Raw genomic sequence first — 22,162 nt, forward strand, 5'->3', positions numbered from 1 at the left:
ACTCTGTTCTGCAGGGTTTATTTGTGACCAGATCATGCACTTGCAAAGAGTTCAGAACAATGTTTCGTGCCTTGTTTTCCACAATTCATATTACACCTTTGCATATGGAACTTCACTGGTTGCCAATGAAGTTTTGTACACAGTGCAAACTGCTCCTAGCTTTTTGCCACTTTAGGGCACACTTTCAGCCTAACTGCAATTCTCTACACATATTTTCTTTCTGGTTTCCTGGCAGAAAAGCTGCTTACCATCAGGGTACCTTGGCAGCGGGTGGGGTGATCAATGCTCATGTTAGCAGAGAAAGAACTGACTAGCAAAGAAAATAGCAGCAGACAGGTCATTCTATGCAATTTGCTCACCACCGCCAAAGACAGGCACAAATGAGAAGTCTTGTCAACAACTGCAATCATCTAATTGTTCCCTCTGACAAGCAGCACTGGTGGGCCAGCACAACTATTTCTCAACCTAGTCTCTGCTGACAACACCAGTCAAAGATCTTATCATGAACAATGAGTCTCATATCCCCATGAGGTTGATCACCTGGTAGTGTGGTGCAGCTAAAGTTGCCAAGACTAAGGAGATGGTGAATGACTTCCACGGGATGAGAAGCCATGTAAAACCTCGTATTATGTATGGTGAGACCATGCAACAGACAGATTACTACAAATTTTTTTCAAACATTATATCAAATGATTCTAGCTGAAATAATAATTGGGTGTCTGGGCAACATTGCCCTCTCCAGGCATGATCTATGCAAGGCATGATCTATGCCTAGCACAATTTGTGCAGTGCAACAAGTCTCACCCAGCAATCGTTTATTTCACGGCATTTTTTCTGAGGAGTACAGACATATCCAGGCTAGAACATCTCACCCGGAAAACAGTTTCTAGCCTAAAGCAGAAATCTCTCTGTTGTGACATGAGTCAAAACTAAATGCATCTCCTTGATTCAGAATGCAGTTGTGCATATATAGTGCAAGAGTGTGTGTGTGCATGCATATGTTTGGATATGTAAGGCAGAAACAGTCAGCAGGTGTGCGCCAAAACTAGTCCCGCCAAAACTAGCAACAACGCCGGACTCCCCGTCCTCTCCAAATCCATAGAGCGCTGAAACAGATGTTGACAAATGCCTCCAATTTGGTGTGCACAGGAACGTAATGTTCTGCCACAAATACCATCCGGACCGGAGGCCTTGCGAATATTCACTCGCTGAAACAGCTCCACAAACTACTCAAGACAAATCTCAACCTTCTGTACAGGGTGAAGAGAACTACGCACATCTTTCATTTGCACTGAGAAGTCATGAGACTCGAAACGAGCAAAGAAAGCATTAAGAGCATTAGGCATGGCCATACTCTCAACGCCTGAGATCGAGATTTTGGCTTTTGACCCCTTACTCCAACCATCAATATTGGCCATATTGTTGAGTCCCTGCCAAGCTGCTCGGATGTTACCTGTAACAAACTGAGACCCGATTTTGGACTTATGTTTCACCTTGGCCCAACAGATAGCATCATGGACCTCTCTATGTACCAATCTTCTGTCGTGGGCAGACCCGTGAAGAACACATGGTTCTTTTTGTTACGCACTGCTTTTAGGCCCTTGGTCACCCAAGGTTTGTTGTTAGGATAAACATAAACTGCTTTGATGGACTAGTGCAATCTACACTTTTTTACTCCTAACGTTTACTCCTGTGTGTTAAATGTCTGTATGAGAATGTATGCCTGCCCTTGTGAGCGAAGACAAATTTCTGTCCTGGGTCTCCTGGACAGACAATAAAGTCTGTTTTGATTTGATTTGATATGTTTACATTCATTGTAGACTAGAATGGATAAGTGGTGTATAGTATATGCAAGTGGAATTTTTTGTTTTTCTTGCAAATGCAAGTGTGTCACTGGTGATTGTCAAGAAGTGGCCTTCCTTAATATGTTCCTCATGCAATGTCACTTGCCGAATAAATTCTTATATGGTTCTTTTCTTATAAATGGCAGAGAAAGAGTTTTCATGGGGAAACAACTAATAATCATCTACCTTTTGGATGTATTTGCTGTGAGCCTGGCGTGTGGCCTCAATGTCATCTCCATGCCTCTGATGCTCTTTTTCACGATGCTTTTTCTCATATTCCTTTAACAGAAAAGACAAAATATAAAGGTCTATAGATGAATTATATACATAGCCTCACCTATACCTCCCATCTAGAAGATGTCCGGGCCAAAGAAGTGTGTTGGTATGATTGGCCGCAACCTATCAGGGACCTCAACCTCCCTGGGTCTGGTTGCATTGCTCGGGCGTAGCTAGTCCCCTGCTAGTCCAGACTAAACACCGCTATACCTGACTAGCTAGTCTCCTCACTTACGCCGGTTGCACTGCTCTGGAATAAGCTCGCAACTAGCCACGTCTGAACTAGTAACTATAACATACGGACTATCGGTTTTACGAAAACCTTCACAATTTTTCACACAGGAGATCACTCTTATCTCGAAAATGTCAGTGAAAGCCAAATTGAAAAATAAAAAGTCTGTAGATTAATAGTGACAGTCGCTGCAAATCAGACGTTGCTCTTGTCAAAATTTCGAACAACGGACTGCAACTAAAAGAAGTAGCGGAAAGATGTAGTGAGGACGGTGTGTGCCCGATCGTCGGCAGAACGATCAATGCATGAGGTAAATAAACTCAGGGCTTCTGCTAAGGCTAAATTCTTTGGGGTCCCAGGGACCCCTTCTTCAGATTTTTAAGAGATCCCTGTTCTTTACCCAAATTTGAAGGGGACCCCATTGACGAAAATTGAAGGGGTCCTCCGAACTTTTAATGCGTACTGTACGCAATTTTTTGCGTAAGCAGAAGCCCTGAATAAATTGTTTTAATTTTTTTGCATGTAAACAACCAAAAATATAATGCATAAAAATAGTTTTCTGGATAGGTGGAATCAATTTGTAAAATAAAGTATCGCTCTGGCTGACACAGGTTGCAATTTGTTATTTTCAGTCAATGAAGAAATGGAAGGACTGCTCCGCGAAGTGATAAACGATGCCCACAATGTAAGCATCTCTGTGCAAAATGAAGTCCACAACCTCAGATTGCAGAGTGGACTGATGCAATCCTAAATTATGTTTGAGTTGCATAATCATGATATTTTGCAATAACATGTTACTCTTGTTATTTGGTTCCTCTTTGTTTTCTGTATTTGAATTTATTCTTTGTTAGTAATGTTGTGTATTCTTTTATATGTTATTTGTTTTCCTGTTCCTCGCATGTTGTCCATGTTTTGTTCTTGTTCTTAAGCGCTATAAGAGCATGCTCCTTAGGAGGGTATGTGCTTTACAAATTTTGCATTTATCATTATATATTAATCTAAGTTTCAATGACGTTGAACACATCAGTTACTAAAAAATATTTAAACGCTCTGTTGATTGACCATTCTTGTCTATTTATAGCCAGTATCATGAATCATGGCAGTTTTTTTAAACAATTTTGATAGTTCTTAAATATTAATGTAATTTTTATTTTACTTTATATATTATTGTAATTAGTTGGAACTTACTGTACTTCTTTTTTGTGTTGATTCATCAAACTTTTCATAGCTGAATGTGTATTAGATAATGTCACTATTAGCATTCATGTATTGGTTGATGAATTGAGTGCAACAAGTATGTCTGTTATGCTGCATGATACCAACATTCTAACATGTTAAAATGCACATATTTTATGAGGAAAAAAAAAAGAAAGTGCAAGAATCCTAAATCCTTGTCATGAAAAAGGAGTTGACAGACGTGATATATATAATTTTTTTTGTTGTTGCAATCATTAAAAGTAAATTCTGCTGTACACTATGTATTGGTTTTCATTCTGGTCAGCAGCATGCGAGGAAAGTAATGTTACTCCTCTCTCTCCCTATTGAAATGAGCTCAGGACTATTCAATAACAGTTCAAGTGCTCCCTCTCTATTTTATTCAGGTGATAATGAAAATTGTTCAGTTGAAAAAGTGAATCCAGGTACAAACATAATTGTAATTCATGTACATCTGTTTTTTGCATATTATGTATTATAAATGAAATATTTTTCAGTACACAATCTTGTAATTGCCATCTCAGACATGTCCCACAGTTTGTTGGGATGACGCTAGTTTCAGTAACCATATGCTTTTATATGAATGAATTGTTAGTCCATTGCCCAACCCCTTTAACCTAGAGGACCAGTGAACCACTTTTGATATCTCCAGCACGGGTGACCATGCCAGGAGCTAGTGTTCCTGTCGGTATAGTTCTAAGGGTCATCGAGACAAGCATGCCCTTGACCATGGCAAAGTGGTGGTCCAACAGAGGGAAAAAAACGTGCACACCAAAATCTACAGTATACACCCGTAAACGCTAAGAACTACAGTATATACAAGTAGGCTCCAAAACCTACAATGTGTGCTTGCTGAGACACACAGATATTTAAAACTAAGACAAAACTATTTTCATAGAAAAAAGCTCTTTTACTGTAAAAAAATATTATACAAAGAGAAAATTCCTCGAATTATCTGGCTTCATACAAATTTAAACAATCACTTTCCAGAAGCACTTCTATTTCCCAGTTGGTACCCTCTTCATCGTGAGTCCTGATAGGGAGAGTGCCCGCTTTCACAAAGAATCATGCGACTTCCATCATCTGGTCCCTGCTGCAACACTTGTGGAAATGAGAGTCCCTCTGTGCTGCAACATTCCAGAATCAGGGTCAGCATACACTGCATTAGTGTGACTGTGGTGACCATACAAGAAAATCATAAGTTCCAGTAAGGAACATTTGAAGCTGTACCTGGGTAAAATATGGTCTACATATATGACAAACACTGTGCATGTTTGAGGCTGTTACTCATCCAACCTTCATCTTAAACCTCTAGGTCCGACTAGGAGGACTTATGCTGATCCCAAGTTTTGCTTAATCTGATGAAAAAGACATGTCTTAATTTTAACTTTGAAATTCTGCATAAAAATAAATTGTACTTTACCATCAAATATTAAAGCTCTAGGAGAAGGATCTGTGAACAAGGGACTTTTGCTTTGTTCTTGCACTTAAGGCTGGTTGGCCTCCATAAAGTTCAACATCATGATTATCATCATGCTCATCATACAGGTGTGGTCTGGGAGCTTGTAGTACACAATACTATACATACTATACTTGTGCAATACTATGCATACCATGATGATAACTATAGCTCTCTTTGGACTGTACCTGCAAATAGGCAAAAATGAATCATATATTCTGCATCTTTATACAAATGACATGGGCACACAACAACTGCTAAGCCTAGAAAATGATAGTAACCAAATTAATAACAAAACTGAACAGTATACATGAGAAAAAGCTTAGATGTAAGTGCATAAATATATGTTAATATATTTATTTAGGGGAAACATGGCTTGAAAGGTTTGCATGTGTTATACATGCAAAAGCTTTAGTGAAGAGACACATCTGCACACACTCAAACATGTCCATTACTTTCTGCTCTTATATTAATTTATTAACATATAAGACACTAACTTGAAAAAACCCCCACAAAACATGAGGCAATTATGATAATTTTCTCTTCTTTCATGTGAACATAATATTCAAATATAATGTAAAAATATTGTTTCCAAAACTTATGACTCCAATATAATTTAGTATGACATACCTTGATGTTTCTTTGAAAGGCAAGGAAGGTATCTTTTCAGCACACCGCTGCATGTTCAGTTTTTTTCTCGCGCTTATCGGGTGACTAATCAAGGATGTACTTCATAAGCTCGGTACAGCTTTGACTCGGTCAAAACCCTGGTGTCATGACTACTTCCAGAATACTTAACAACACGGTTAATTATATTTATGCCACTATCACAAACTAGCTGTACATTTATTGAATGATAACCTTTTTTATTTACAGATTCACTTTCGTGCTCAGATGGTCCCTGTATGCCATTTATGCACCCAAACACACTTGGAAATCCAGCGATTGCATAAAATTAGGATTTCTGCTTGTCTCCATCCCTCTGGCTCAGTATTTTACTTATTTAGTCGATTTGTAAGAGCCTCAGAAACACGGTGAATTATTTGAGAAACTGTCGACTTATGCGTGTTGATCGCATCTCCTGAAACTGTTTGAAAACATCCCGAAGAATAGAATCGAAAATGTGACTCTGAAGGCTCGATTTCACCATGTTTTGTTGTAGTTCACGATAACGATTAACAAGTTTAAAATCCATTTTGAAAAAGTATATAACTATCATCTACCAAAAACAAGTTTCAAATTGTTGTCCTATGTTTCTTCTGTAAAATTTGTAAACGAAAACTGAGTTGCTGTGGACTTTCATAAGTTAGTCACTTGATAGTCTCCAGCTACGCATACCCCCTGGTTGGACTAAAGTTACGTCCTAGCTGCGGACTAAAATTCGCCTAGTCGGGAGCAATGCAACACTGGTAAATTTAGTCGGGTGCTATACCCTTGCTACGTCCAGACTAAGGCCTTACGCCCAAGCAATGCAGCTGGGACCAGGATCCCATCCTCCCCTGATACGGGTCACCCTGCACGGCAAACACAGGGGGCCTAAAGAAGGCCACACAGAAAAAATGACATCCAAAGAAAGGCATGGTAGGGAAACATAATATAGGAGAAAACCTGTGTAGACAGAAGAAAGCAAAGATAAAACTGAAGTAAAAGAGAGTGATGTTTGATTAGAAAAAGAATATTGATGAAAGGGCCAAGTAAGGGAAAAAAGGATAAGCATAAGAAAAAGGGGTGGGCCAACTTAGAGAAACAAAGTATGCATAACAATTAGAAAATGAAATAATAATACTACAGTGTGGACACTAGCATACATGCATGTCACATTCAAAACTTAGGTGGAATGCACACATAGACCATAGATGTAAGGGCTAGTATTTTAATCATGTACTTTAAATGTACATTTTAATTTTAACTTTTAAGCACATATAGGCTATGACTAATGTGTCTGTGTCTGACTCTTTTATGAACATTAGCAGATGCGATAGAATAAAATCTTAATACTCACAGTAAATGCATCCCGTGGGATCTCTCGTTCATACAAAGGTACCAGCTTGGAATGTCGAAACTCAGCTACATCTCGATCTCTAAGCAAAAGCAGCTGAAAGCGACGGTTGAATCTGAGGTCATTTTCAGTAGTTACATCAAATTCCTCTTGAAGTTGCTCAAGTCGAAAGTATTCTCGGAAGTGAGAACAACTACCATCACCTTTAGATTTTGGCTGTATTAAAAAAACAAACAAACAAAAAAACTGTCTATTTGAGAGCAAAGTCTACTACACAAACATAATAGGAAGGTGATAAGATTACAGGAATATTAAACTTAATTCCCTTGTCAAGCACTTGCCACATCCACTCACAGATGACCATGAAAGATAAGAATAATAAGAATAGAATATATATGCTGTTACCATATTGTCTCAAACTGAATGGGTTTAAAATTAAACAAAAGTGTTCAACATCTTATATACAACCTCAAGCAAGTAGACAAGGTCAGCATTAACAGGGTCATTTGGGTCCATGCGGGATTCTTGAAACCATTTGGCCAGTTTCCTTAAATTGACAACGCCAGTGGCTCCTATTGCAGCTACAGGGTCCATCTGTTTCACTGCACTATGAAAAAAATACAGCATATATAGAAGACTGTGTGTTGGTGGGTATGTGCATGCCCTGATTAACATGTATGTGAAAATAACAGAAGTTTGCTTTTATCACACATGCCTATATACATACACACAAAAACATGTCAAGTAATAAAAAATGTATCTATTCACTTTTATCTACCTCTTATATCATAGCTCCACGTGCACCTGTGCATTACACACTTGTATATCACTACAATATAGGAATATTGGTATAGGAACACAAGTCCTGTTGTACCAATTGTTAAAAATTAAATTTTGTTTAAATTGTATTTATGTGCTGTGCAGTAGTTGGTTGGTTGTGCTTTACGCCGTCAGCAGCTAAGGCTATATAATGGGGAGAGAAAATAATCATATATTAAAATGTTTAGGACCAAAAAATCCCAGATTATATAATAACAACATCCTAAACAATAAGACCTAACATAAGCAAGAATAACATAAAATGGTAGACAATGGATAAAAGAGGGGTGTTGTGACTTAAAAAACCACCAGTAAACCAGAGCCTGAAACCAAAATCTAACAGGACGTAGTTTAGTTGAGTCCTTGTTACTTCTCGAGGATCATAGGGCTGCAACAACACCTTGCCAGAGGACCAGTTTTGGGCAGCCCTCTTCAGTTGGGCCCATATGGTTTCGACATCCTTTGCCTCAGACATAAAAACCTTAAATCTTATGGTAAAGCCATATACCCTTTCAAAATGAAGAAATAGCTGCTGAAGAGATGAATCTAAACAAGAAAAACAATAAGCCTGCTGTAAAAAAATTGATGGTGGATACTCTGGAGGCCAGGACAAGTAATTAAAACACGTAAAGTAGTAAAAATTCTCAGAGACTAGTGGGCAACTGCATGGCATAGGAGTGTCCTAACCTTAGAACTACAGGACGGGCATAGAGGCAGGCAGTCAGAAACAGGGAAGAGTGGTGTGTAACTTGTTCTGAAGCAAAGTGTCCCAGTGGTATTGCTAAAGGGACTGAACATAGGTAGTGAAGACAGATTTACAGTCAGATGACACCAGTCACTGCAGTTGACCAGGAGACTGGCAAGCAGCCTTGATGGCCTGGTTCATTTGAATGCCAGGAATGCCAGGGGTCCAAACGAAAACAATGTCCTTGTTGCAATTGAGAGGAACAACAATGAAATGCTGAAGCTGAACCGCAAGAGGGTGGTCAAAACAACTGGAAAGAGGCACATGGAGAGCAGAAAGTGCATCTGAAATGATCAAGAAGTTTTGCTCTGAAAGCAGTGAACAAGCTGCAAGGCTAGCATGAAGTTTTGCAAAGAAAAAAACATCCATCCACAAATCAGGCTAATAAGGCCTGTTGTGGCTGGCAGAATGGAACTGCTGCCACAGCTACATGACCACCATTTGGAACTTTGGAGCTGCCTTTAAAGATAGAACGAAATCAAGGATAGTCAGAGAGAATTTTCTGAAGGCGCTGAAGAAAGACAAGGTCACTGGTGTCACTTTTTAAAAGAAGCAAGGTCAAGACGATTTGTTTGTTTGTGTTTAATGCCATGTTAGCAACTAGGGCTATATCACGGCAACAAAAGATAATCTTGGCATAACAACAAAAGGGAGTCTTAATTTAGCAAGTTTAAGGAAAAAACCTCCCAAGTGATATAACCATCACATTCTTTAAAAAGTCAACGCAAGAAATAAACAATATTTAAAAGAGTGGGTCAAGTGTAAAAAGGAGTAGTGAAGCCCTAAAAGGCCACCAACAAGCCAAAAAACAAGGGAAAACAATTACCAGAACATAAAATTTCTTAAATGTGATGGTAAAGTCCTATCCTCCTTAAAAATGTAAAGACTGCTGCCGATGGGACGGACCTAAACAAAGAAAACAAAGAATTTTCTTTAAAAAACTGCCAGCATACACTCTGGAGCTCAGGACAATCATAACAAGTATCACACTAAAACTTCCTTTACACCATGGACAAATGGGTGGTGGTCCTTGCGTGGCATAGGTGTCCTTACTTTAATCTAGCAAGGACCACCTCCTCCCGCTTCACAGGGTGGCATGAAGGTAAGCAGTCGGAAAGACAGGGAAGAGTGGCATATAATTTATTTTGGCCCAGAGTGTCCCAGTGGCGTTTTTTGGATTATCGTTGGTTTGGCAGTTAGTATGCAGGGGTGATCATTTGGTCATTACTTGGATTACTGTTAGAAATAACCCATGTGTAGTGAGTTGTGAGTGTCGGCGATTGTGCTGTTGTCAGTGTTGGGCTTCCCGTACTGTGCGGGCCTGTCGTTGGGTGTGTGAGCACGGATGAGGGGAATCTCAGGTCCTTATGTAAACCTATCCGTCTTGCGAGCCCCAGAGCCCTGCCTCGCGGCGTTGTCGTCATGCGTCAGTTGCTTGCAGGGCCTTCACAGGTCTTCTTGTCGAGACTGGACAGCACTACCCCCCTCCTTTGACCTCCCCTCTCCTCTACACCTTCTGTCTTTGTGCACGCAGTCCTTTGGCGCCTTTTCTCTGTCGTCCTGGACAGTCGCCATCCAGCAATGAACAGTGCCGGACGTGTGGGACGGTGCTAGACCGTGGCCCTGGTAGCCGGTGTTTTTCGTCTTCGTCGATCGACCTGTCATAAGCCGTCCTGCGTGAGTAGAGGTCTATTTCTTTGGGTTCCACACCATCCTAGTCTGTAGGGGCCCTTAACTGGCGGTGGAAGTGCGAGTGAGAGAATTTGTTTTTAATGAAAGACATGTACCATGTTAGGTTAGCATTTTTGATGGCCGTGGTGTGCACCCGTTTCTCCCTGTGTGGATTTGTGTGTTTAGGACCATTAGCCTGACGGTTACATGTATGTATTTGTACCAGAATATTTTTAGAAACTGAGCAGTTTCGGGAGAGCCGCTCATTGATTGTATGAACTGTTTGCCTTTTCAGGCTTATTTCTCATTTTTCTGCATTCTTCTTCCTTTTTTTTCTTCTTCTTCCTGTTGTTCTGCTCCTCATCCGTGTCGTCGTGTCTTCCCGTTTCTTTTTCGTGTTACTGTTCGCCATTGTGTCAACCGTCCACCCTGCCTTCTCAGCACCTCGTCGGCGCGTGAACCCGTGACCCTGCTGCGCCAGTGTGCGGCCAAACCTTCTGCGGAGTACCTAGGGCGGAGTACCTGCGGAGTACCTGCGAGCAGGGGCTCACATGACCAGCGGCCTACCCACGCCTCGTGCCTGGACGAGAGGAAGGAAGGGGGTCAGCTGGACGAGAGGAAGAGAGGGGGGATCATCGTCGGAGCGGCGGGCAGGCACCTTGAACGGACACTTGACCTGTCACCCCGCAGTGCGTGCGGGTGGTGTGTTTTATATACGTTTACTGTGACTCGCCTGTGCACAGGGCAATTGTTTTACGTTATTCCCTTTGTTTTGATTGTTTATTTTAATCTATCCCTTTTCTTTATATGAGTGTTAGAGACGTATGATACCTGGTTTTTTTGTGTTATTTTATGTAATAAATAAGTTTGTTTTGTAACATGAATTTTGTCTTTGTCATTTCTGAGTGGTCTGCTCTCAGCTGCGGTTCAACTATAGTACGTCGCGAACCGTCTCTGGCAGAGCGAGAGGGTGTGCATTCGTTGCCAGCTGTTTTGGGCGGTTGCGAGCATGCATTCGGTGACGTCGGGGTGGCCACGTGACAGTGAGTGTAAGATAACACTTTATCCCAGAGGGCAAGCACAAGACAATACCATAACTTATTCATATCTGCCAAACAGACTCATGCATTCATGTTTCAGACAGCTGGATTCATTTGCACTCAGTGACATTCAGAAGTCGCACGGCCGAAACAACAAAGAACAGCCTCAGTCCTGCATGCAGGTACACACAATCAACGGCCTGATGGAAGGTGGAAAAATTCTCTTGACAGGACATGTCTGTCAAAGAACTGTTGTTATATACAGTCTTAAGAGCAATCTGGACTGTCCCAATCACTTTACTGCAAGTGGATGCAACAGGATGTAAGCTGCCCTTGTCCTTCACCGATAAACTGCTGTAAAAACAGATAAACAAGGACAGAATGATCTATAAAAGAGCTGAAGAAACTGCTGGAGACAGAGAAAGACTTCAGCTTCTAGAGAAGGAAGAGGCGCTGTTCAAATTTCTTCACGACTGTTTGAGTGTTGAAATCCCAGCAGAGTCTCCTGTCAAAGATTATGCCCAGGATTTCAAAGCATGGACAATCTCCATCTCCTTGTTGTGGATGACACTTACAGGACAGTGGACAATTGCTATGGAAATCAAAGACCATCTCTTACATCTAAGCAATTGTCATTGCAGGCACCAGGCAATAAATTCCAGATAAATGAAAGGTACACCATGGGTATCAGCTGGCCTGCTAAGAAGAGAGAGCAGTGCAGTGTCATCAGAGAATTTGATGAGATATTGACCCTCATGGTTAGTGTGACAACTGTTGATATACAGAATAAACAGAAATGGGGATAAAACACAGCCTTGGGGTGAGGTGGTGAATGTTGTGATGGAGTCGGAAAAAGTGCCATTGACATTGCTGCCTGTCAACCAAAAAGTGAATGATCCATGACACTAGCTGATGGTCAAAGGAAAACTCATCAAGGAGTCTTCTAGCTAGAAAACGTGGTTAGATTGTGCTGAAAACCAATGAGAAAACAGTCGTGCATGGGCTTGTGGATTTTCCATGAGTTTAAACAAAGCATGAAGGATAAAAAGTTAAGCTTCATAAACACTTTGTTTGGACTGGTTTGCAAATTCCAAAGTGGCTTTTAGAATCAGTCCTTTGATGATTGTCTCCAATACTTTCATGACCAGTGATGTTAACGCCACAGTCATAGTCATTAAGATGCTGAGCTGAAGCTTTCTTCAGAAATGGGACAGTGGTTGACAATTTCGAAGCAGCAGGGATGGAAAGTGAATCCATAGAGTACTGAAATAGGTGATGGAAAATGCCTCCAAGTTCTGCACGCAGAAACCTAATGTTCTGCCACAAATACCATCTGGACCAGAAGCCCTGCATATGTTTACTCGCTGAAACAGCTCTGCAACTTCTTCTTGATGAATCTCAAACCTCTGGACAGGATGAAGAGAATTGAGCGCATCTTAAATTTTCACGGTGAAATCATGTGTCTCAAAACAAGCAAAGAAAGTATTAGGAGCATTAGGTAGTGCCATACTGTCACATATGTACTGTGTATGCATAAGGGGTGCCAAGAAATATTCAGACACAAACAGGGAACAAACAGTAAGGAGGGAGAGTTTCATAAATATGCTGAGGAAGAGATGCAGGCAGACTAGTCAACTGAGTATAATCATAACTACAGACAACTATGTTGACTGGTGTAAGGAAAATAATTATATATTTTAAGAAGCACATTTTAAAACTATCCAGTAATTATGATTTTCCTAATTACAAGTTTGAAGATGAACAATTAACACACTGCTTTTCCATGATGACTGTACAGACATTTAGTACTGTAAATGTGTTCAAGCTTAATAAAAAAAAAACAAAGGAAAAGAAAGCAAATATAATTAAAAATAAGGAAAGATTAGTAACAGTGAAATAAATTCTCACTTGGTGACAGCTGTTTGTCCAGAAGGGGGAACAAGAGGTTTTCCTTCATCATTAACTGCCCAGGCCACACTCGTACTAAGAGTGCCGGAAGTCATAAGAGTTACAAGCATGGTGCTGGTGGCATCAAACTTGAATGGGACACCTACAACAGAAATGTTTATAGTTAGGTCAAAATAGTTATATAAATAATAATAAATGCGTGATTTGTATAGCACATACTTATGATCTTAAGGAGCATGCTCTTAGTGCTTAAGACAAGAATGAGACATGAACAGCATACGAAGGAATAGGAAAATGAACAACAATACTGATGACTGATAAAAGACAAAAATAGAAAATGAAAAAGGAACCAGGTAAAATGAACTAAGAGTGTCACAATACAGCAGAGGAAGACAGGCAGGGAAGTAACAATAAAAAGAAAAGTGTGTGGGGTGGGGGGGGGGAAGTAGCTGAAAAAGGAGTAGCATTGTGGACTGTTGTTAAGAGTAAAGCTTGTTTTTCATTTTCATTTAAAAGATTCAATGGTAGATATGGAAGGGGAGAGAGCTCCACTGTTTTGCTGCACAGTAACTAAAATGTACTCCTGTGACTTATGTTGTTCTGGTGACAGGAATAATTAGGATACAGCCATCAGATGAAGTTGTCTGCCTAGGATGAAGGGAAAGAGAAGTTCAGAGAAATAGTCAGGGAAGGTGCCTGTAAAGAAATTAAAACACAGCATGGACAGTTTGTACTAGATGCAAGAGCGGATGGGTAGCAAAAGCAGAAAACAAAACAGGATTGATACGATCCTATTTCCTATCTGTAAGCACCAGATGTGACATTCTGTACTTTCTGGAGTTTATGAATGAGGTATGAGGGGCAGCCTGCGACCAAGAAGTTGCAGTAATCAAGCCAAGAAAAAACAATCACACAGACAAGAGTGTTGGTGTGTCAAGTGTATGTCGAAAGAGTGTGATGAATGGTGCTGATCTTATGTAGCTTATAATAGGCAGACTGAAGACAGCTGTAACTGGTATATCAAGGGTTTTGTCAGCAGTGACAATGAATACCAGATTCCTGACGAATGACAAAAAGGTGATGTTGGACAATGGATGGGTAGCAAGTACAGAATAAAAAAGGAGAGGATTGACATGGTCCTGTTTCCTAGCACAAGACATGCGGCAGAGTTCAGTTCTTTCTGTAGTTTATGAAGAAGATAAGCAAGGAGTTGCAGTAAATCAAGCCAAACAAAAGTACAAACAGACAAGAGCGTTGGTAGTATGTGTACAGAGAACGTGACGGGAGGCGCTGATCTTATGTAGCTCATGATAGGCAGACTGACAGACAGCCGTAACTTGTTTTCAAAAGTCATGTCTGCAGTGACAATGAATCGCAGACTTCTGATGCAAAGGTAATGTTGGTTTTGCCCATCTTGACATGCTTGGCAGACTGATGAGTGATGATTGGTTTCTTCTTTTCAAGCATAGCAGGGCTTTCATTTATCATACAGTTTCGGTTTATTTTTTTACTATCTAATCTTTGACCTAGTTATACAGGCTTCTATAATGTTAATAGCAGAGTGAGACTCAGCTGGCAGAGTGAAGCAATACAGTTGTGGGATCGATGTGGAGTTACCTTTTTGGGTCGGTCAATAAACTGTTTCCCGCCCCATCAACGCAGAGCCTCAGATGCTTTCTGAGTGCAGACGTCTAACAGTAGCAAATCTAGTATATATATTTCTAATCTAATTCCTTTTGCTATAGCAAAAGGTGACAGGGATGACAGTGGCCGGGCCAACTCTGTGCCCTCCACCACCAGAAAACGGGGCCTGACTCCTTCAACATTCTCTCTCACGCATTCTCTCACTTAATCCTCACTGTCCTAAGATTCCTCTTCTCTGATTTGCTTTCCAAGGTTCTGTTTTATTAGGTGCCATGATTTGATGGAAATCGATTCGTTCCTTATGCTCCCCACCCACCACTGAGTCCAACAAGGGGATGCGACCGAGTGGTACCACTTAGGGCTTTTCCAGCAGGTTCGCACCAGAGATACACAAGGTATATACTCTGGCCTTCCAAGTATGAAGACCAGATTGACCCCGGCCACGGCCTTCTAGCAAAGCTAGGGCAATACACGACCAGCCGCTTGGTTGGTGTGGGCCACACCTACCTCACGTCTAGGAGACTAGGAGAAGTCCGGGCCAAAGAGGTGTGTTGGTATGATGGGCCGGAACCCATCAGGGACCTCAACCTCCAGGATCCTATCATCCCCCGATACGGGTCACCCTGCACGGCAAACGCAGGGGGCCTAAAGAAGGCCACACAGAAAAAAAGACATCCAAAGAAAGGCATAGTAGGAAAACATAATACAGGAGAAAGACCTGTGTAGACAGAAGAAAGGAAGGATAAAACTGAAGTATAAGAGGGTGATGTTTGATTAGAAAAAGAATATAGATTAAAGGGCCAGCCAGGTAAGTGGTAAAAAGGAAAGCATAAAAAAAAGGGGTGGGCCGGCTTAGTCATCTAGCCAGAGAAAGGGCTAGGTGTTCACCCCCGGCATGAGAAGCCAGGCCCATGGGGCCAAATATGAGCAGGAGTGTAAATATATATGCAGATATAAGTAAGTATATGTGTATATATCTGTTTAAGTAAGAATGAAAGAGAGGGGCAGAAACATCCCCTCCAAAACTTGTTTACATGTGTTTATATACTTTGATTTATTTGATTACATATGCAGTGATGCAATTTGCATTAAAGAGCTAAAAAGAAAGAACAAGTGAGTGAGGCACAAAATTAGCTTTTAAATGTATTAACTGTTACAAACTGACCAGTGAATGTGTGGGTGTGAGTGAGGGAGATTGCATATAAGATATATAATAAAGTGTGTAAATATATGTATATTTTGAATATCTCAATACCCTTGAAAAGGTGAAAAAAATTGAGATTCTTGAATCATAAGCTTAAGAAACTGATGACACTCTGAAAAACATGAACTAAGTGCATGGATAAAGATGTAAGGAATGAACCAAGTGTCACACACAAACTGAACTTGTACACCTCTACACGCACTCACTCAGTCAGCTGTGACATTTGCGCATTCTTAGACAAAGACAACACTAAATCTGCCTCTACACAGGCCCTGTCAAAATTTAATAAAACTGTTATCCAACACACTAAACGTTCTTCAAGTCCCCATATTCACCCTCCACTGCACATACTATCTCTAACTGAATCTAAAAAAAAAAAATTGTCAATTTCTTCCCATATAAAGTCAGATAGCGGCAGTCGCCATAAACCCACAGTCTTTTACTCACGGTCTGAGATTTGACGTTCCTCGAAATTAAATCACAGAGACAACAGTTTTCTTGTTGCTTCCACATAAATTGAATCTTTCACTGAAGTCGTCCTGAAAAGGTCGGTACGATGCAAACTTTCGCAAGTCGTGGCTGAGCAATGACTCTTGGGTCAGTGTTCGGTTATGTTTCGGTTATGGCATCCGAGGTTCTCACGTCGGCTCTAGGGTCGACGGCGCTGTAGCTAACGTAGACGCTTCCTCTTGAACAGAGCTCTCGTTTCTGTTATCTTGATAATGGCCGACTCGCTGTGTAGCCCAGCCCCGCCTTTCTTCCACTTAGAGTGTCTCAGCACTTCCAGTCTCTCTTTGCAATAAAGGCCCCCAAAGGTTGGCGACTGCTCGCTATAAATTCTTATTCCTAACTCTTCTAGAACATTCTCTCGCAAAAACTAGCTCACATTCAACCGGCCCGTGCAATCCGTTTTGCCGGCACAATACATGCTCACTACAATTCCGTGCATCCTTCATTTCTTTCATTCATCATGTCACCTGTCTATGACACCAAGTAGTGCTACATTACACAAAATATTTCTTCAAGAATTCCTAAAGTAAAAGGTTACAAAATCAAATACCTACAAATACCAGCACTAGTTAAAAATGCCAAATGCTGTGCTTGTCTGACCATGATAGGAACAGTTTGAACACTATTGCCCATGTTAGTTATAAGATCATTGGTGTCAAGCAGAGGAATCTGGGTTTTTGTTGCAATTAGTAACTAGTCAGGAAATTGGCATTTACTCAATATCTAAACATGTCATTGCAGCAGAACTTGTTTTATTAAATTCAGGCAAACCTTATGCAATGCCAAAATGCAGAAGCAAGATATATATAAACACACAAAATCATTTCTTTTATCATTTCAACTGCTGAATAGTAAGTGAAAAGTGTGTGTGCGAAGGGTATGGTCCGAGATGTAGGAAAACTAGGAATTATAAAAAAAAATCAAGATAGTGTGTGTATAGCTGTGTGCATCCGTGGGAGGTTGATCAAGCAAAAAGAGCTTAGAACGCGTTAGATGATGGGTTGGAAAAAAGTTTGTTGAAAAGAACTAATCCTTTGGAGACAAGGTAGGGAGGAAAAAGAAAAACAGGACAGGATTGAGAGAGAGAAAGATGAGAGGGAGAAACAAGAATGTAAAGAGAAAGAAGAGAGGGAGAGACAATGAGAGGGAGAGACAGGAACAGAAAGAGAAGGAAGAGAGGGAGAGACAGAGAGAGAAAGGGAGAAAGAGTAAGAACTGCGCTACCAGCTAGCTGAGATTAAGAGCAGAAGAGCTAATGGCAGTAAAAATGATAATAGTGGTTCCATTGATATTAAAGGTGCAACACCTCACCACAGTAGGACCACATTGGAAAATAGGAATAAGGCTAGTACTGGGAGCAATAGAGCTATAGGGTGTGATGATCTTCACTAGGAAAACAGGTGCTCAGAAACTGAAAATAGTGACATCATCAAATTGCAGAGTTATAAATGGAAATAGTAGCTGGACAGATGAAGGCGATGTTGGAAAACTGACGAACGCAGGTGATGAGATAGATTACAGTACCTCAAGATGACTTCATAATATGGGCAAATACATAAGTACAATCTGAAGGTTCCAGTAGCATGCAGCAGGTACCAGAATGCAGACTAAGATCATCCAGTGACGTGATACATCTGTGGCAGTGAAGGTCATATTAGTTGTAAATATCAAAGGAAGTGTGTGGATCTCGGACACTCGATATGGACGAAAGATCAACACAAGGTAATGTCCTATGTTATTTGCAACAGATGTAACAGCGCAGGACATGATTCTAGTCTCTGCCCTCAAAAGGTAGACAGGCTGAAAACAGCTGTAAGTGTGACGTGCTACAGTTTCGGGGAGAGGGGGGGGGGGAGTAGGACACTCTCGCATCATTGTCCCCATGGCAACGAGTGGCGTCCGATCTGTAACTACCGAAAGAAAGTAGGCGTAGTCAAGGCGACGGACAGAGGGTGTCAGACACTAGAGGGCTAGATGCAAGCCATGGGTTTGCTTGCGAGTCAGATGAAAGCAATGTTGACGCTAGTGAGGTGAACGTTAGCAATAAGTGAAGCTAGTGAGCACGAAGCTAGCAAAGGAGGTGCTGGCGATGTGGAGGCTTGCGAGGATGCAGCTAGTAGAGGGGAGGAGGTCATCGAAGAAATGGTGACCCGTGCGAGAGGAAGGTTGGGATATGATGATCACGATCTCCTTGAGAAGCAGACCACGTGTGGCCAGCAAGGAAGTGGGCCTTTGTAAGTAAAAGACCTTAGCCTCGAGGAGATGCGAGTACTATAGGGGTCGGCAATACCGGATGCACTTATGAGGCAAGCAATTCAACTCAGATGTGGAAGCCTAACTATAGATATCGAGAGCCTGTACATGGTGACAGGCTCGGTGAATCGCTTAGGGCAGGTGACGGTGATAGTCACAAGTAGAAGCTGTCAGCAGTGAACCGCTAAAGGCGAGTGACAGTAGAGATCGCGAGATACGAGCGTTGGCTGTCAGGGGTGAATTGTCGTGGGTAGGCCATTGTATTAATCGCGAGATGTGAGTGATGGGTCTCAGCGTTGAAACGCTTCGGGCGAGTGACAACGGTAGTCACAGGTCGCGAGGGGCAACTTTGTGGAAGGGGGTGACAGTCAAAAACTCGAGGTACGTGCAATGGCTGTCAGTGGTGATCTGCTGCAGACGGGTGACAGTAGCTATTGCGGGGTGCAAGCGCTGGTTGTCGTTGCCGAGGTGCTACAGGCGAGTGACGATGGATATCGTGGTCCTAAGAATCAAGGGCCTGCTGGCTTTGAGTTGCTGCCTCGCGCGCTTAATAGGAGCAGCTTTAGTGGACGAGTGGTCACAGTCAGTTGCGTCCCAGCTGTCAGTGCAGATGACAAGCCTAAGCAGATAACAAAACCAGCAGTACTGTCAGTGGGCATGTGGGGGCGAATGCACAAAAGGTGACTGTCAAGGTAAGCCCCCCAATTCATAGCAGAATATACAGCAACTTCTAGAAGTGAATTTACCTCTGTAAATACAGGAAAGAAGAAGCAGAGGGAACGGCGGACAGTGTTAGCTGTTCTTAGAGAAGGGATGAGAGCTGGAGCCTCGAGGGATGACTCCATCAAGCATACTGGTGGTTCGACTTAAAGATATGCTGTGGCTGTTGTCTCAGATCGGGCAACCTGAGAGAGTTTGAGTAGGTAGAATGCACTATCGGGTGAAGGCGAGGGTAAAGTCGCTAATGAGTGCATTGTATCAGCGATATGCCCAGAAATCTATGGCCAAGTCCCATTTGGATCATGTCACAGCGCATTAAGATGTCAAGAAGGTGTGATCAGCTGGAAGGAATATGATATAGTTCTCGGAAAAAGAAGGCATGTTTCTTGATGTTAGACGGAAAGGTCGTGAAATTGGAGCGGTGCATACGGTTGAGGTGGTTTTTACCATACGTAGCACATACCCTGGTTTACGCATCCCTACACTGTTGCTGTATGAAGCACAAGGGGGTAAAGGTGCTGCCACACGGGATTTGGCAAACACTGTTTTCTTGAAACAGCCTCATTTTCCGTGTGGCATACACCGCAAACTGTATGGAAAACTGTTTTTCCTTGTGTTTGCGGTTTTAGTACTTTCTCTATTTAGGAGAACGGTTTTTCAAAATGGCCGCCAAAGCCAAAGGCCTGCTTGGAAATTTAAATGATGAAAATACCTGCTATTTAATTGAACTATTTCAAAGCCACTTAACTGAAGAATGCCCTAGACAAGAGATTGAGGCAAGAACAGGTAGGCTTTCGGCAGGGTAAATCATGCACAGACCAAATTGCTACACTACGAAATATTATTGAACAGTCCATTGAATGGCAGTCGCCACTATACATAACTTTTGCGGATTTTGAGAAAGCTTTTGACTCAGTAGACAGAAAAACCATCTGGAAACGGATTTTCAACAAGTTCATTGCCATCATCCAGCAGCTGTATGAGGACTCGACATGCCAGGTGATCCACAACGGAAAGCTGACTGACCCATTTGCAGTGAGGACTGCTGTGAAACAAGGTTGAATGCTCTTGCCGACAATCTTCCTGATCATCAGACTAGATCATGAGAAGAACAACCTGTAACAGCAACACGGGCGTTCAGTGGAGCCTCGCCAGGCAACTTGAGGATCTTGACTTTGCAGATGAGATCAGCCTGTTGTCCCAAAAGCCACAACATGCACAAACAAAGCTCATTTGGCTCGCAGAAAAAGCAGTGATGACTGGCCTGACCATCAACATCAAGAAGACGGATGTAATGCAGGTCAACAACAAGCAAGATACATGGGGAATGTATTGCAGAGAGTCTGACCATTTCACATACCTTGGCAGCATAGTCAGCAAAGATGGAGGTACATATGGAAGATGTAAGAAGCCAAATAAATAGAGCCAGGCTTGCATTCCACACCCTGCAACCTATCTGAAACTCCAAGGCATTATCTCTACACAACAAGATCCACATCTTCAACGCAAATGTTAAATTAGTCCTTATATATGGATCTGAGACATGGCGTGTGACAAACACCATCACCAACAAGATCGAGACATTCGTTAACAGATGTCTATGTCACATCCTCAACATCAGATGGCCTGAGAAGATCTCCAATACAGACCTGCTGGAGAGGACCAACCAATACATGCGGTGGCAAAAGATAGCGATCCCACACCCACCATATCCCCACCCACCCCCACAGTGTGAAATCACTGCGAGGTGGAAGCACTTTCCCTCAAAATCAGCAACATCTAAAAAGGGCTAAACGAGCAGGAAAACACAACAATCTTCTCTGCCATCTTCTTTAAGACTCTCTCAGTGACATTTCTCTGAATTGGTGCCTCAATTCACCTACAAATCACTTCATCCTCATCTGCAGGGGCTCATCGAGCCTTGTGTTGTGTTGCGTGTAATACGTTGTGCGTATGCAAGGTATGCGTACGTCCATCCTATTACATATCTGCTGTCTCCATTTTCTTTTTTTCCCTAACTCTTGTAAATTTTTCTGTTGTTGTTAATGACCTCCATTAAGTGTTTGCCAAGCTGACAGGTTAAACTGCACTGTAGCAAAATAAAACGAAAAGGGTCTCTCTCCATTAGATGCAGAAACTTCTCAAGTGATGTGTTCATACATTCATGCCAGGTTAAGGAAAAAGCTAACAAATTTTATGAAAAAAATTGTATCAGTATGGAAGGACTTCTCATTTATATAAATGCCAGTTGTACAACATACATGTATGTATATGGCTTCATAATAATAAAAGTATTATAACTTATCCACCTTGCTACAGCAATTCCTACACATGTAGGCACTCACATGGACACATAGACACCCTATGGCGGATGTAGGTTGGGAATTAGTGTATTACGCTGAGCCAGTAACTAAGCTATATCATGGCAAGGCAGCCAGCCCTATAAACAGATATCACATGCTGAAAGAACTGTCTGAGACAAGACCTGAGGCCAAGACAGCCAACCTTACCATATTGATGATAGGTACTAACCCTTGCACCACTGGACCGCCCATCCTATACAGGAAAGAAAGATATGAGTTCAGAGACATTTTGAAGGAAGAGAGAGTAGGTCTGGTCCGAG

General features: G+C 41.7%; 1 protein-coding gene across 2 annotated transcripts in view; it reads right to left on the reverse strand.

Annotated features, from left to right (window-relative positions):
• LOC112573349 (coiled-coil and C2 domain-containing protein 2A-like) overlaps positions 1-22,162 on the reverse strand; it is a 139,807-nt gene that overhangs the window by 44,469 nt on the left and 73,176 nt on the right. For both annotated transcript variants that reach the window (XM_025253630.1, XM_025253631.1), the window contains exons 24-27: positions 13,209-13,350; positions 7,494-7,632; positions 7,029-7,241; positions 2,031-2,123 (exon numbers count right to left, since the gene is read on the reverse strand). In XM_025253630.1, the coding sequence (XP_025109415.1) occupies positions 2,031-2,123; positions 7,029-7,241; positions 7,494-7,632; positions 13,209-13,350 (587 nt within the window). The remainder of the gene's footprint in view (positions 1-2,030; positions 2,124-7,028; positions 7,242-7,493; positions 7,633-13,208; positions 13,351-22,162) is intronic.

The sequence above is a fragment of the Pomacea canaliculata genome, linkage group LG10, assembly GCF_003073045.1.
Source record: "Pomacea canaliculata isolate SZHN2017 linkage group LG10, ASM307304v1, whole genome shotgun sequence".
NCBI classification, from domain to species: domain Eukaryota; kingdom Metazoa; phylum Mollusca; class Gastropoda; order Architaenioglossa; family Ampullariidae; genus Pomacea; species Pomacea canaliculata.